The sequence below is a fragment of the Carcharhinus amblyrhynchos genome, chromosome 6, assembly GCF_965287045.1.
Source record: "Carcharhinus amblyrhynchos chromosome 6, sCarAmb.v2.hapA, whole genome shotgun sequence".
NCBI classification, from domain to species: Eukaryota; Metazoa; Chordata; class Chondrichthyes; order Carcharhiniformes; family Carcharhinidae; genus Carcharhinus; species Carcharhinus amblyrhynchos.
The window spans coordinates 48,292,429-48,305,596 of NC_137329.1; the positions used below are offsets into that span (position 1 = coordinate 48,292,429).

A 13,168-nucleotide genomic window follows, 5' to 3' on the forward strand; every position below is an offset into this window, starting at 1 on the left:
ATTTTATGCATTGCCACGCATGTGTTTTTTAAAATTAATTATGGGATATGGGTATTGCTAGAAAGGCCAGCGGTGCAGTGGCACAGTCGTTAGCACTACTGCCTCGCAGCACCAGGGACCCACGTTCTGGCTTTGAGTGACTGTCCATGTAGAGTTTTTACATTCTTCGTGTCTGCATGGGTTTCCTCCAGATGCTCAGGATTCCTCCCACATTGCAAAAATGTGTGTGTTAGATTAATTGGCTATGCTAAATTGCCCCTTAGTGCCAGGGGATTGGCAGGGTAAATATGTGGGATTACAAAGATAGGGTCAGGGTGGGATTGTTGTTGGTGCAGGCACGATGGGCTGAATGGCCTCCTTCTCTACTGTAAGGATTCTCTGATTTGTTACCCATTCCTAACTGTCTCTGAGAGGATGGGATGAGCTGCCACCTTAAACTGATGCAGTCAATGCAGTGTCAGTAGTGTGGCCAGAAGAGTTCCAGACTGCGATCCAGCAATGAAGGAATGGTACTGTAGTTCCAAGTCAGCATGGTTTGTGACTTGGAGGAGAACTTGCAGTTGGTGGTGTTCCTATGCAACTGCTACCATTGTCCATCACGTTCAAAAGTCTAGACCTTTCAGAGTGAAATTACTAAACACAAAGAATAGTAAAAGTATGGAACTCTCTTCCAAAAACAGCAACTAGGGCTTGATCACTTGTTATTTTGAAATCTGAGAGTAATAGATTTTTGTTATCCAAAGGTACTAAGGGATATGAGGCAAAATGGGAATATGGAGCTAGTTCATAGTTCAGTCATGATCTTATTGTGGAAAAGGCTCTGGGGGCTAAATAGTCAACTGCTGTTCCTGTGAGCCTATGTTTGATGCCTTAGTTCTGGAACATGGGAGCTAGAGTAGGCCATTCAGCCTTTTGAGCTGCTCCACCATCTAATAAGACCCTGGCTGTTGATTTAGTTGTGTCACAACTCCACTTTGCTGTCTGCCTGCCATAACCCTTGACTCCCTTGTTTATCAAAAATCCAACTGTGCCTTGAATAAATTCAGTGACCCAGCCTTCACTGCATTCTGGGGAAGGGAATTCCATATACTAATGATTAATGAAGATCATAATGTGCTACGATTTGGCATTTTACCATGTCTGCAACGCTCGAATGGCAAAGGCAAATGGCAGCCATGACGGATCCTGTCACTGCCCTACAGAAGAGAGTAGGTAGTATCTTGAAGAGCCAGTTGAAGATGAGCAGGTTTGCCATTCTCCCCCATCCCGCTTTGCATTCCAGAGAGTGCGGAATCCAGTGCTGCCCTCCGGGAATGTGATTTTCAAATTGCACCCTCACCCCTTCAGCTGTTAAAAATTCTGAGAGGTGAGTGTTGGCAGAGTTGCTGCCCCTACCCCCAACAAATCCCTGGCAAAACTGCCTCACATTCTCATAAAAGTAATTGCATTCTGTTCAAAGGCTACTTGGCAAGAGAAAAGACTGTTTATTACATTTTTGAGCTCAACTGAACTGAAGATTGCATCATACCTGGCAGGGTTAGTCCACCTGTTTCATTCATTAACAGGGAGGTGGCTTTATCACAGTCTTTTCAAATGACTTCCTTCCTCTTTATTTAGTAACAATGAGCCCAGATTCCAGATGGATAAACAAAGGCAAGATAGGTTTGCATAGTCAGCTGCAGGCACAGGACGCTGTTTGCTTTTCTAATTTCCAGCATTTGCAGGTTTTTTTTTTCTAGTCAGGCCATAGCTGAGGGACCCCCATAGACCTATGGTGAGTCGTGATCATTTGTAAAATACTAATTTTTCTCCCTCCATTTTCTGAACACCCAGTTATATTGGGGTTGTGTTTTTTAAGGACCAACAGTAATCTGGTATTCTGACAAGTGACCATTCTTAATGTGCGAGTCGAAACAGTAAATTGGCACTCACCTGGTACAGTTCCTCATAAGCCTGCTGTGGGGCCCAGCCAGGCTGGTCATTAACAAGTCCAGGCAACAACCAGTCAAGGGGGTGCCTGACCAGACTGCCTGTCTACCGTGGCTATATTCATGGCCGGGTAACCTTGAAGAGGGAGCATGCGGTGTCCACCGGCACTGGAGGACACTGTGGGAGCTGGAGTTCACCATCATGGGCAGTATTACAGCTGAACTGTCAACACTGCATAATTTCCAGAGAACAGTTACTGGACTACGGTTAGAAATTGTTCCTGGTTTCCTGGAGGAGGCAATGGCCTAGCAGTATTATCACTAGACTATTAATCGAGAAACTCAGCTAATGTTCTGGGGACCTGAGTTCGAGTCCCACCAGGGCAGATGGTGGAATTTGAATTCAATAGAAAAGCTCTGGAATTAAGAATCAACTGATGACCATGAAACCATTGTCAATTGTCGGAAAAACCCAGCTAGTTCACTAATGTCCTTTAGGGAAGGAAATCTGCCACCCTTACACTGTCTAGCCTACATGTGATTCCAGAGCCACAGCAATGTGGTTGACTCTCAACTGCCCTCTGAGCAAGGGCAACTAGGGATGAGCAATAAATGCTGGCCCAGCCAGCGACGCACAAGTCCCATGAATGAATTTTTTAACAAGCCATTAACCTCAGAATATTGTGGCCTATTGTATTGGTGCCTATGTTGAAATCTGCTAACTCATTTCAGTATATGTGTGAAAGTTGGAATCTTCCAACCAGTCTGGCTCCATACCACAACAGGTGGTATGCCAGTCTGGAGAGAGCTGGATTGTGATGCAGTATTCACATGTAGTGCAAGAGCATGGCCAAGTGTCTGGAGGTTACCGAAACACCTGTCCGGTACTTGTTTGTCTGGAATCTGAACTCACTGACACCAGACAAAAGAAGAATGAAGTGATTATTCGAATGAGGGAGGAAGTAACCTCCCTGTTTGTGATTGAAACAGGTGGACAGTTGATGCCTCAAGTCACAGAAACACCCATTAGCCTGCCATTGTTGAGTCAGTGACTGCAGAAAAAGGTATGTCAGCTCCACATACTGTATAGTCAATGTCTCACAAGCTATGTGTACTGCTAACTCCACAAAACATGTCCTCAGTGTACTTCCATCATTGAATCATAGAGTCCCTACAGTGCAGAAGGGGGCCATTGAACCTACACCGACAACAATCCCACCCAGACCCAATCCCACGTATTTGCCCTGCTAATCCCCCTGACACTAATGGTCAATTTAGCATAGCCAATCCACCTAAACCCGTAAATCTTTGGACTGTGGGAGGAAACCGGAGCACCAGAGGAATCCCACGCAGACACAGGGAGAATATGCAGACTCCGCACAGACAGCAACCCAAGCCAGGAATCGAACCCGGGACCCTAGTACTGTGAGGCAGCAGTGCTAACCACTGTGCAGTTCCAACATACAACTCCGCATACAGTTCCATATACATTGAAATCAGAGTGATTAGCATGAGCACTTATACCCAGATACATATCTATGTTCTTTGACATAGTCGAGGACATGTGTTGTATGATTAAACTGTTACCAAGCTCATCCTCACTGCTTCACTGTTAAGAATTAAAACTGTTCACAGATGCCTGCTAGCCCAGTGAATAAAATATAATCTGACATAGCACCGAGAGATAAAGACATAAGATTGTAAATTCAAACTGCTCCAACTCAATAATATAAAATAAAAACTGAAAGAGCTGGAAATTCACAGCAGGTTTGACTGCATCTATGGAGAGAGAAACAGAATTCAAAATGACTCAAACTCAAAGAAAGTAGAATTGTGACCAGTTTTATGTTTTGAAAGGGGAATGGGGAGAAAGAAGAAAATGACAGGTCTGAAATAGCGTAGAGGACAGGAGAGATTGATTATATGTAAAAATTGCCATGCCAAAAAATGCATAGGGAGTATAGCAAAGAAATAATACATTTGTCCAGAATGAGTGTGAGCAGCAGAATAATGAATAGCTGTGTCTGAAAACAAAAGCATGAAAAACTAGATTCAAATCAGCACATGGTGAAAAAAAACTAAACAAATCGGGGACAGCTCGTGGCCTGAAAGTTTTGAACCCAATTTTGAGTCCAGAAGGTGGTAAAGTGCCTGATCAAAAGATGAGGTGCTGTTCCTCAAGCTTGCATTGAGCTTCATTGGTATACCGTTGCAGGTTGAGGACAGAAATATGAATCATAGAATCGCTACAGTGCAGAAGGAGGCCATTTAGTCCAAGTCTGTACTGACCGCAATGCAACTCAGGCCCTATTCCTGTAACCCCATACATTTACCCTGCTAATCCCCCTGACATTAGGGTCAATTTAGCATGGCCAATCCACCTAAACCGAGTGTGGGAGGAAACCTACGCAGGCACAGGGAGCACATGCAAATTCCACGCAGACAGTGACCGAGGCTGGAATTGAACTGGGGTCTCTGGCACTGTGGGGCAGCAGTGCTAACCACTGTGCCACTATGCCACCCATATGAGAATGAGAGCAGGTGGTGAATTAAACTGACAAGGAACCAGAAGCTCCGGGTCATCCTTGCGCACTGAGTGGAGGTGTTCTGCAAAATGGCCACCCAATCTGCATTTGGTCGCCCCTGTGTAGAGGGGAGTATTGGGAGCACTGGGAGTGGTGAATACAATGTGCTAACTTGAAAAAGTACAAGTTAATCACTACTTCACCTGGAGACTTGGCGGGTGAAGAGAAAGGAGGGAAAAGCTCTTCTGATTGTGTGGGAAGGAGGTGAGGTGTTGGGAGTGATTGAAGAGAAAACAAACCACTGAATAGTTGCAGAAACTACTGATATTTCTTATTCTTCTATAACTCAAAAGAGGGTAATTTTATTTCATTAATCTTAGCTGAATTCAAATCTGGGTCATAAAACAGTACCCTACCTAGTCCCCTATTTGTTTTCTAAGCTATAGCATGTTCTTAAGATGAAATCAGTATCAGTAGCTCTCTGATCGTTTTTGCTGTTTCCTAGGTTATGCAGGGGCTAGTGGTTGGATGGCTGACTCAGTGGATTAAAGAGAGAATGTTACTTTCCTGGTCCATCCTGCTGATTTGTCTGGTGGGTTTGGCCACGGTAAGTTTTGATCTTGTACCCCTGCATTGTGCAGGGCAGTGTTCTTCATCTTTCTTGTATTCAATGTAAGTATATCGAGAAAATAATGGGAGCACATGCCTTAATGACCAGCAAGTAATGTACCAGCTGGTGTGTTAGTGAGCTACAAAGATGAAGGAGGTTGCGCACACAGGGTCAGAGGTGTTAAGAAAAATGGAAAGAAAATCACAATTATTTTATAATACTCTGACAATTTTGCTTCCTGGTTGTCTGCAGAAGTGTACTGGAGATTAACCTACAATTCCTGGAAACTTGGTCAAACCTTGAGGGATTGACAGAGAGGAGGAGGAGAGAAAATTGACAGGAAATCCACAATTCAAATAGAACTGTTAAATAAAAGCTTTTGTCCATCACCACAATAACCTCATGAGCTGTCTCATGGCAGCTGTGGTTATGGACCTAACTTTTATAGCAGGATGCAGCTCATAGCTTGAGGCTAGTCCACATCCTCTCAGTGATGTAAGATAAGGGTCATAGGGTAAAAGTTAGAAACTATTCCTGTAGAATCTGAAGCATTCTCAGGCTGAGGGGAATAACTTAGGTTTTGTGCAGGTAGATAGGATTTCATTGCTTGAAACAGTGAGGGAGCGGTGGAGGCAACAGAAACAGATGCAAGAGACTGTGCTGTTGGATTCCTTTGAAGACCTTTGAAAATGTTGTTAGTTAGTCTGAGGGCCTTTGCACAATATAAGCAGTAAGGTATGGGAGACTGGAGCTTACAGAGTCCACTGGGGAAAATAGTGATGTAGTGGTATTGTCAATGTATTAGTAATCGAGAGAGCTCGGTGTAATACTCTGGGGACCTGGGTTCGAATCCCACCAAGGCAGATGGTCGAATTTAAATTCAATCAATAAAATTCAGCAAATAAAAGCCTAATGTTGACCATGAAATGATTGTTGTAAAAACCCATCTGGTTCACTAATATCCTTTAGGTCTGGTCTACATGTGCAGCAGATTCACAGAAACATTATCACAAGTGTCCTCTGAAATGGCTTAGCAAACCATTGAGTTGTATGAAATCACTACAGAAAATTGATTAAGGAATGAACACCTGACAACAGCAAACTGAGCCCTGACAACCCTGCAATGTGGCTTGTACCAAAAGTGGGAGAAGGAAAGCTGCCTCACAGACCAGTCAAGCAATAGTTGACATAGTCATACCCATGGAATCATACCTTGCAGATAACATCCCAACATCACCATCCCTAATATGTCCTGTCCCACCAACAGTGATATATAGGTGGGTAGGAGTTGTCCTGGGAGTCCTCGACATTCACTCCAGACCCCATGTACTCTCAATGACGTCAGGACAATGTGCACCACTGTTGTCTGATGAATCAGCATTCCTCCATACCGAATATTGAACAACACTTGGAAGAAGTACTGAAGGCAGCAAGAGCATAGAATGTCCTCTGGGTGGGGGACTTCAATATCAGCAATATAGGTTAATATCAGTCGGTAGAAGTGATCACTGCACAGTCCTTTTGGGGATAATGTTGAAACATTGAGGATACCTTCCATGTTGTGTGGCACTACCACCATGTTAAATGGGGTAGATTTCAAACAGATCCAGCACCTCAAGACTGGGCAACCATGAGACGCTGTGGGCCATCACAGCAGAATTGTACTCAAATGCAATCTGTAACCGAATGGCTTAGCATATCCCATTATTACCAATTCTGGTTCAATGAAGACTGCAGGAGAGCATGCTAGTAGCTGCACCAGGCATATCTAAAAATAAAGTGTTGACAATGTAAAACAGCATAGCAGCATGCAGTGGATTCCACAAATCATCCTCAATGATGGGGGAGCCCAGCACATCGGTACAAAGATGTCCTAGACCATCACCATCTCTCGGTATGTCCTATCCCATGGACTGGACAGACCCAGCAGATGTGGGAGATCAATGGTATACATGTGGGTGCGAGTTGCCCTAAAACATTTGTAAAATGAAACATTAGGAACAACCCTCAGCCAGAGATGTCAATTGGATGATCCACCTTGGCCTACTCCAGAGTTCCCCAGTATCATAGATATCAGTGTTCAGCCAATTTGATTCACTCCATGTGACATCAAGAAACAGCTATAGGCACTAGACATTGCAAGGGCGCTGACAATATTCTGACAATAGTACTGAAGACTTATGCTCCATTACTTGCCATGTTCCTAGCTAAGCTATTCCAGTGCAACTACAACACTGCTATCTACCGGCAATATGGAAAACTGTCCAGCTATGTCTTGTACGCTATAAGCAGGTCAAATCCAGCCAGGTCAATTACCAACCCATCAGACTGCTCATGTCCATTAGTAGTGATGAAAGGGGTCATCAACAAGTGGCATTTGTTCAGCAATAACCTGCTCACTGATGCTCAGCCTGTGTCCTGTCAGGGCCACTCAGCTCCTGACTTCATTATAGCCTTGGCTCAAACATAAACAAAAGAGCTGAATTCCAGAAGTGAGATGAGTGATTGCCATTGACATTGAGACAGTTCTGACTACGTGTGGAATTAAGGACTCCAAACAAAACTGACAACAAAGGGAATCCAAGGAATACTCTTCAAGAATTGGAATGATACCTACCACAGAGGAGGTGGTTATTGGAGGTCAATCTTCTCAGTCCCAGGGCATCACTGCAGGAGAACTCGGACCCAACAATTTTCAGCTGCTTCAACAATGACCTTCCTTCCATCATTAGATTGGAAATGGAAATGTTCGCTGATGATTGCACATGTTCAGCATCAATCACAACTCTTTAAATACTGAATCAGCCATGTGTAAATGCAGCATGACCTGGACGATATCCAGGCCCCTTACTTGCCTGGATGAGTACAGCTCCAGTAACACTCAAGAAGCTCAACAACATCCGGGACCAAACAATCCATTTGATTGCAAACCCATGCATAAACATTCACTCTTTACAACTCCAATAGACAATAGCAGCAGTGTGTGCCATCTACAAGATGCACTGCAGGAACTCACCAGGGCTCCTCAGACAGCATGTTTCAAACCCATGACCATTTCCAGCTAAAAGAACAAAGGCAGCAGACACATGGGGAACAACATCACAAGTTCCTTTCCAAGCCACTCACCATCCAGACTTAGGAATATATTGCCATTCCTTCACAAATGCTGAGTCAAAATCTTAAAACTCTCTGCCTAACAGCACTGTGGGTGGACCTACACATGGACTATAGTGGTTCAAGAAGGCAGCTCACTATCTATTTCTCAAGGATAATTAGGGATGGACAATTAATGGTGGCCTAGCCAGCAAAGTCCACAGCCCATGAATGAAAGAAATCACAGTAACAAGACTTAAGGGTAGTTTTTGGAGATGTTTTTTATTGATTTTCTCTCAACCTCTTCCTTCCATTCTGGAAGCATTAACTGTTGCTCAGTTGCAGTTTGCCAAGTGCTTTCTGACATATCTCACCCAGGTAGCCATTTTTTTTATTATTCATGGGATATTGGCATTGCTGGCATTAATAGCATTTACTTCCTATCCCTAGCCCTTCTGTGCAATCTTAAGCTCTAATATTACCAATGTGAAGAATTGTCAGCAGAGCTGGAGTGTACCTCCATAACTTGTAAATCACAAACAAAATATACTGTCATGACTTTGCCATTTGGCTTTAATTCTTTCCATTGTTCCAAGATTAATTATTTCCATCTGTCTTTCTTCAGGCAGTGATGACAAATGTAGTGCAATTCTGCCTCATTTGCATCCCAATGTCCCTGGCAATCTCTGGTTTCTACCTCACCACAAATAGTATATTAACCAAAATAGTTCCTCCTACAGACACTGGTAAGTGAACAACACAATACAGTAATTATTAATGTATTGCTGCTATTAAACACCCCCTTCAAACCCTCCCATTCTGTTATGATTGATTATGAAAGTACACTATATAGTAAGTGGCTTACTGAGCCATGCAGACCAGAAAGTGCCAGGCTCTGTCCTGAATTGTTAGCTGATCAGGGAGATGCAGGGGCTCATTAAATCACCTTTTTCAAAAAACTGCCACAAGCACTATAGGCCTCGTTCTGGGCTCCATGATTCTGTTTCACCTCCTTATTCATTGAACCATGTTGGACTGTGTGCTTATGTGGACATCGGGAAAGCCAAAATTCACACAAATTCCCTTCCTTTCCCCTCCCCATGTTGTACTAGTTTGCCAAGACTACCTAAGTTCACACATAATGAGTAGTTGTGTGGTCATGGTACGGAAAAGCTTGCCAGTACCTCCATCCTTGCAACTGGAACCCTACTATCTTCATCACCTCAAGGTTCAACTTCTGTAAAGATGTCCCTCCTTGCCTCAACCTCCAGTATGTTCAGAACTGCAACCCACATGCTTACCTCACTATTCCCCTGACACCTCCCCCCCCCACACACACACCCACACACACACACCATCATCCTTCTCCATTACCCTTTCTTATCCAAGGTCCAAATTACAGTAAAATTCTCAGGTTAGCTTTTCAATCCTGTTATGGCTTTGTCATAGCCTGTCCTAACTGTCTCATTCTCACTTCTTAGTCAGAAGGTTGCAGGTTCAAGTCCCATTCTAGAGATTTGAGTACAACTCTAGGCTGACATCCAGTGTAACACTGAGGGATACAGCGCTACTTCTAATGCAATCTTAAACGTTGGCCAGTTTGCTCACTAAGATGGACGTAAACAAACCCATGACATTATTTCAAAGAAATGCTGGGAAATTTTATCTAATGCCCCTCCTAATATTTATCTTTCAATTAATGTTGCTTAAGCAAATTATCCGATGGTTATCATGTTGCTGTTTGTGGGACCTTCCTCTGTGCAAAACAAGCTGCTGTGATTTCAACATCTTCCTGCACATGAAGAATGCAGTAGAAATGCAAGTAATGAAAACCACATACAGCTGTGCACAGCTATTATTCCCCTATCCCACCTTCCCAGTTGATTTCTCTCCTCCCTCTACCCTGATAACTTCAGACGTTTAGAGGGAAATGCCCTGCTCTCCCTAAGATCTATTATATCATTCAATGGGAGCGAAATACAAATAGCCTGACATTTTCTCAGCCTTAAACAGTTGAGAGGAGTTAGGCTAGGACCAACTGAGCTACCAAGAATAATTGGGCTATTTGGGGTTTAGAATATTGAACTTAAGCAGAAGAGTCTGAAAAGCCTATTCGAGTAAGAACAGGGAAACTTGATTATATGATCTTAGCTGATTTACTATAAGAAAAGCATATTACTGGGGCAACAGAGCTATATTAACTGTCTGGGCTTTTAAATGGCTGGGTGAGGTAGAACAAAGAACAACACAGCATGGGAAACAGGCCCTTCGGCCCAACGAGGCCGCGCCGCCATCTTAACAATGTGTTTTTCCTCCTCCACCCTTGATCCATGTCTATGCTTATGGTACCCCCATTGGAAACCAGATTAAGGGGAGAATAATTTAGCGACAATTTGTTACACCAATCAGCCTAAGAGCACATCTTTGGGGTGTGGGAGGAAACCGGAGCACCTGGAGGAAACCCACGCAACCACAGGGAGAATGCGCAAACTCCCTCAGACACTAGCCCAAATCTGTGTATCTGCACAGCTAACAGTGATAGTCACTGAGCTGTTGTGGTGCCCATCTGCTGGTTCAGTTTTAAGCATACACAAACAACGCAAAGTACTAGGCTACTCTTGAAACATCCAAGAGCAGCCCACGCACGACCCACCGTGTGCATGCCCCTCGTTAGACAACAAGGTGGACCGACGCACTTGCAGAGTAAAAGAGAAAAAACATCAACACATGTAACAGTATATTTCCAGGAACGTCCCAAGGCTCTGATCCTTATTTAAAACAGTCTCCTATAGCCCTCCATCCCTGTTTCGCTCATGTGTCTATCTAAGTAAACCTTAAACAAGTCCAGCGTGCCTGCTTATAAAAGACAGGCAGGTTACTTACTATATTAGCTGAGTGAGTTGGGTTTTGTTATCGTGCTGGCTAGGGGAAAAGGACCAAGAAAACCAGGCTGGGACACTCTGCTACTGGGGAAACTGAGCTGTGTGAGGCAGACTGGATTATGTTGGTGCTAAGGAAATTGGGTTTTATGAGCAAGGTTGGATTATTGTGTTGGAAGAAAGAATTGGCTTGTTGCTTTCTGCTTGTCTTTTTCTCATTTGTTATTTGACTGTGAATCTCTTCCTCTAGGTGCAATGCTGGGGTTGAATATGTGTGTTCACTCTCTCATTCGCTCGGTGTCTCCCACTATTGGAGGCTTCCTATTTGAATCATACGGATTTTCATCCTTCGGATATATGCAGTTCCTGATCAATTTGTTGGTCTTCCTCTACATCTTAGGGTGCCGTGCCAATTAAAACAGTCAGAGTGTCTTCAACACTGGGAACATTTTAGGGTCTAGATTGACTACAAAAGTCAGGGCTCAGATCCAGTTCATCACTAGATTAAGAGAATTGCAATAACAATCTAATTTGTAAATAATTTCACATCAGTAGTTCTGCATTAAAGCAAAGTGTTCAGTGAGATGGTAATTTGGTAGCTTAAAACACTGTGCAGTATCTCAGTGCAACCCTCTTGATTTTTTTTCCTGGGAACAGTAAATAAGAAACTTTTTCTGCTGCTTAAACAGAGGGGAATAGTTGAAACGTCAGAGCCAGTCCTTCTACATATAAACAGCAATTTGTGTTAGATCAATTTTATTTTTATAACTGAGGTTGATAGATTTTTAATAACCAAAGATATTAAGGTACGCAAGGCAAAGACAGTGAAACGGAATTCAATCGCAGATCAGTCATAACCTCACTGAATGGCAGAACAAGTTTCAGGCTGAATAGCCTACTCCTGTCCAATGTCCTTTATTTTGAGATGAAAATACCTCGCATTGGAGAATTAAGGAGCTGAACTTTACAGGGCCTTGGAGAACAGGCTCAGAGTCTAGAATAGTGGCAAAATGGCATGGAAAGGCCTTGGGGATGCCCAACACCCATCCTTTGTTATTTTGCCCAATCTGGAGCCCAATTTAACTGCTTAAGTAGCCAATTAAAAACCTCTTCCTGCCTTCGCTGGCCATTTACCCACATTGTGTGTGTGTGTGTGGGGGGGGCGGGGGGGCGGGATCCTCTGTTATGTTGGAAGTTTGTCAGGTAAACCCTTTGGCATGGTGGGGCTCCCTTTTAGGCACTCTTTGCTCAGTAAGTGGATAACCACTGGCAGTTGCTGCTCCCTGGATGTATGGTGCCATCCTTGCTGACCACCTCTCTCCCCCCACCTCTTTTGTTTATATTCCATTGTGCCAAGTTTTGAACTGAATTCAATAAGTTTCTGTCTGAGCCCCAATCAACAATACCCATAAAGGCTGAATTAAAAACTGAAATAGTAGAAAGACTCAGCAGTTCAGCCAGTATCTATGGAAAATGGAAAAGATTATGCCAACACTTTAGGTCCTTGTCAGAACTGCTGAAGGCTGAACTTTTATTTTAAAAATTAGTTCACTACCCACACTTCTAATTACCCTAACACTGAGTTTAATGTACATTACATGTCTACAATACATAGAACTGCCCATGTTACAGGTCTGAACATGACTATGCCATTAGAAATGCCACCAAATCTGCTGGTTCTGGAAAGGGGGACTGGGGGTAAGAGGAATATCAGAGAGGTCTATGAGATGGAGGTGGAATAATACATTTGCTGATTATACTACACATTAGATCAGAGATCAATCTCAGGAGCTATAATCCCCATGTAGACAATAGAGGAAAATAGGCCATCTCCTGGAGCCAGACCTTGAGACTAGTTTCCAGACAGAAAAACCTCTGATAGAGGTGTCAAGGTGACCACTGAACACCATCCATTTTACTGGTTTTCCAAGCTACAGCTGGAGTTATGTGGCAAATCTCACATCCATCAGAGCAAATATGCAGGTTCTTGTTTGCCATGGCAAGCTTCTTCATTGTTTTTCCACAGAAACCAGTCAGTAGCATGAGAAAGCTTTGCACAGTTATCAAGTAGAAGATTTCCCCACAGTACAGGGCATTATTAATAGCATGTATGACTATATGAACCCTGACCTC

The 13,168-nt window shown here is 43.4% G+C and overlaps 1 protein-coding gene across 1 annotated transcript in view; it reads left to right on the forward strand.

Moving 5' to 3' along the window:
• slc67a1 (solute carrier family 67 member 1) overlaps positions 1-12,188 on the forward strand; it is a 114,269-nt gene extending 102,081 nt beyond the window's left edge. The window contains exons 8-10 of the mRNA XM_080190411.1: positions 4,959-5,060; positions 8,782-8,902; positions 11,286-12,188. Coding sequence (XP_080046537.1) covers positions 4,959-5,060; positions 8,782-8,902; positions 11,286-11,452 — 390 coding nt within the window. The 3' untranslated portion in view covers positions 11,453-12,188. The remainder of the gene's footprint in view (positions 1-4,958; positions 5,061-8,781; positions 8,903-11,285) is intronic.
• The last annotated feature ends 980 nt before the right edge of the window (positions 12,189-13,168 follow it).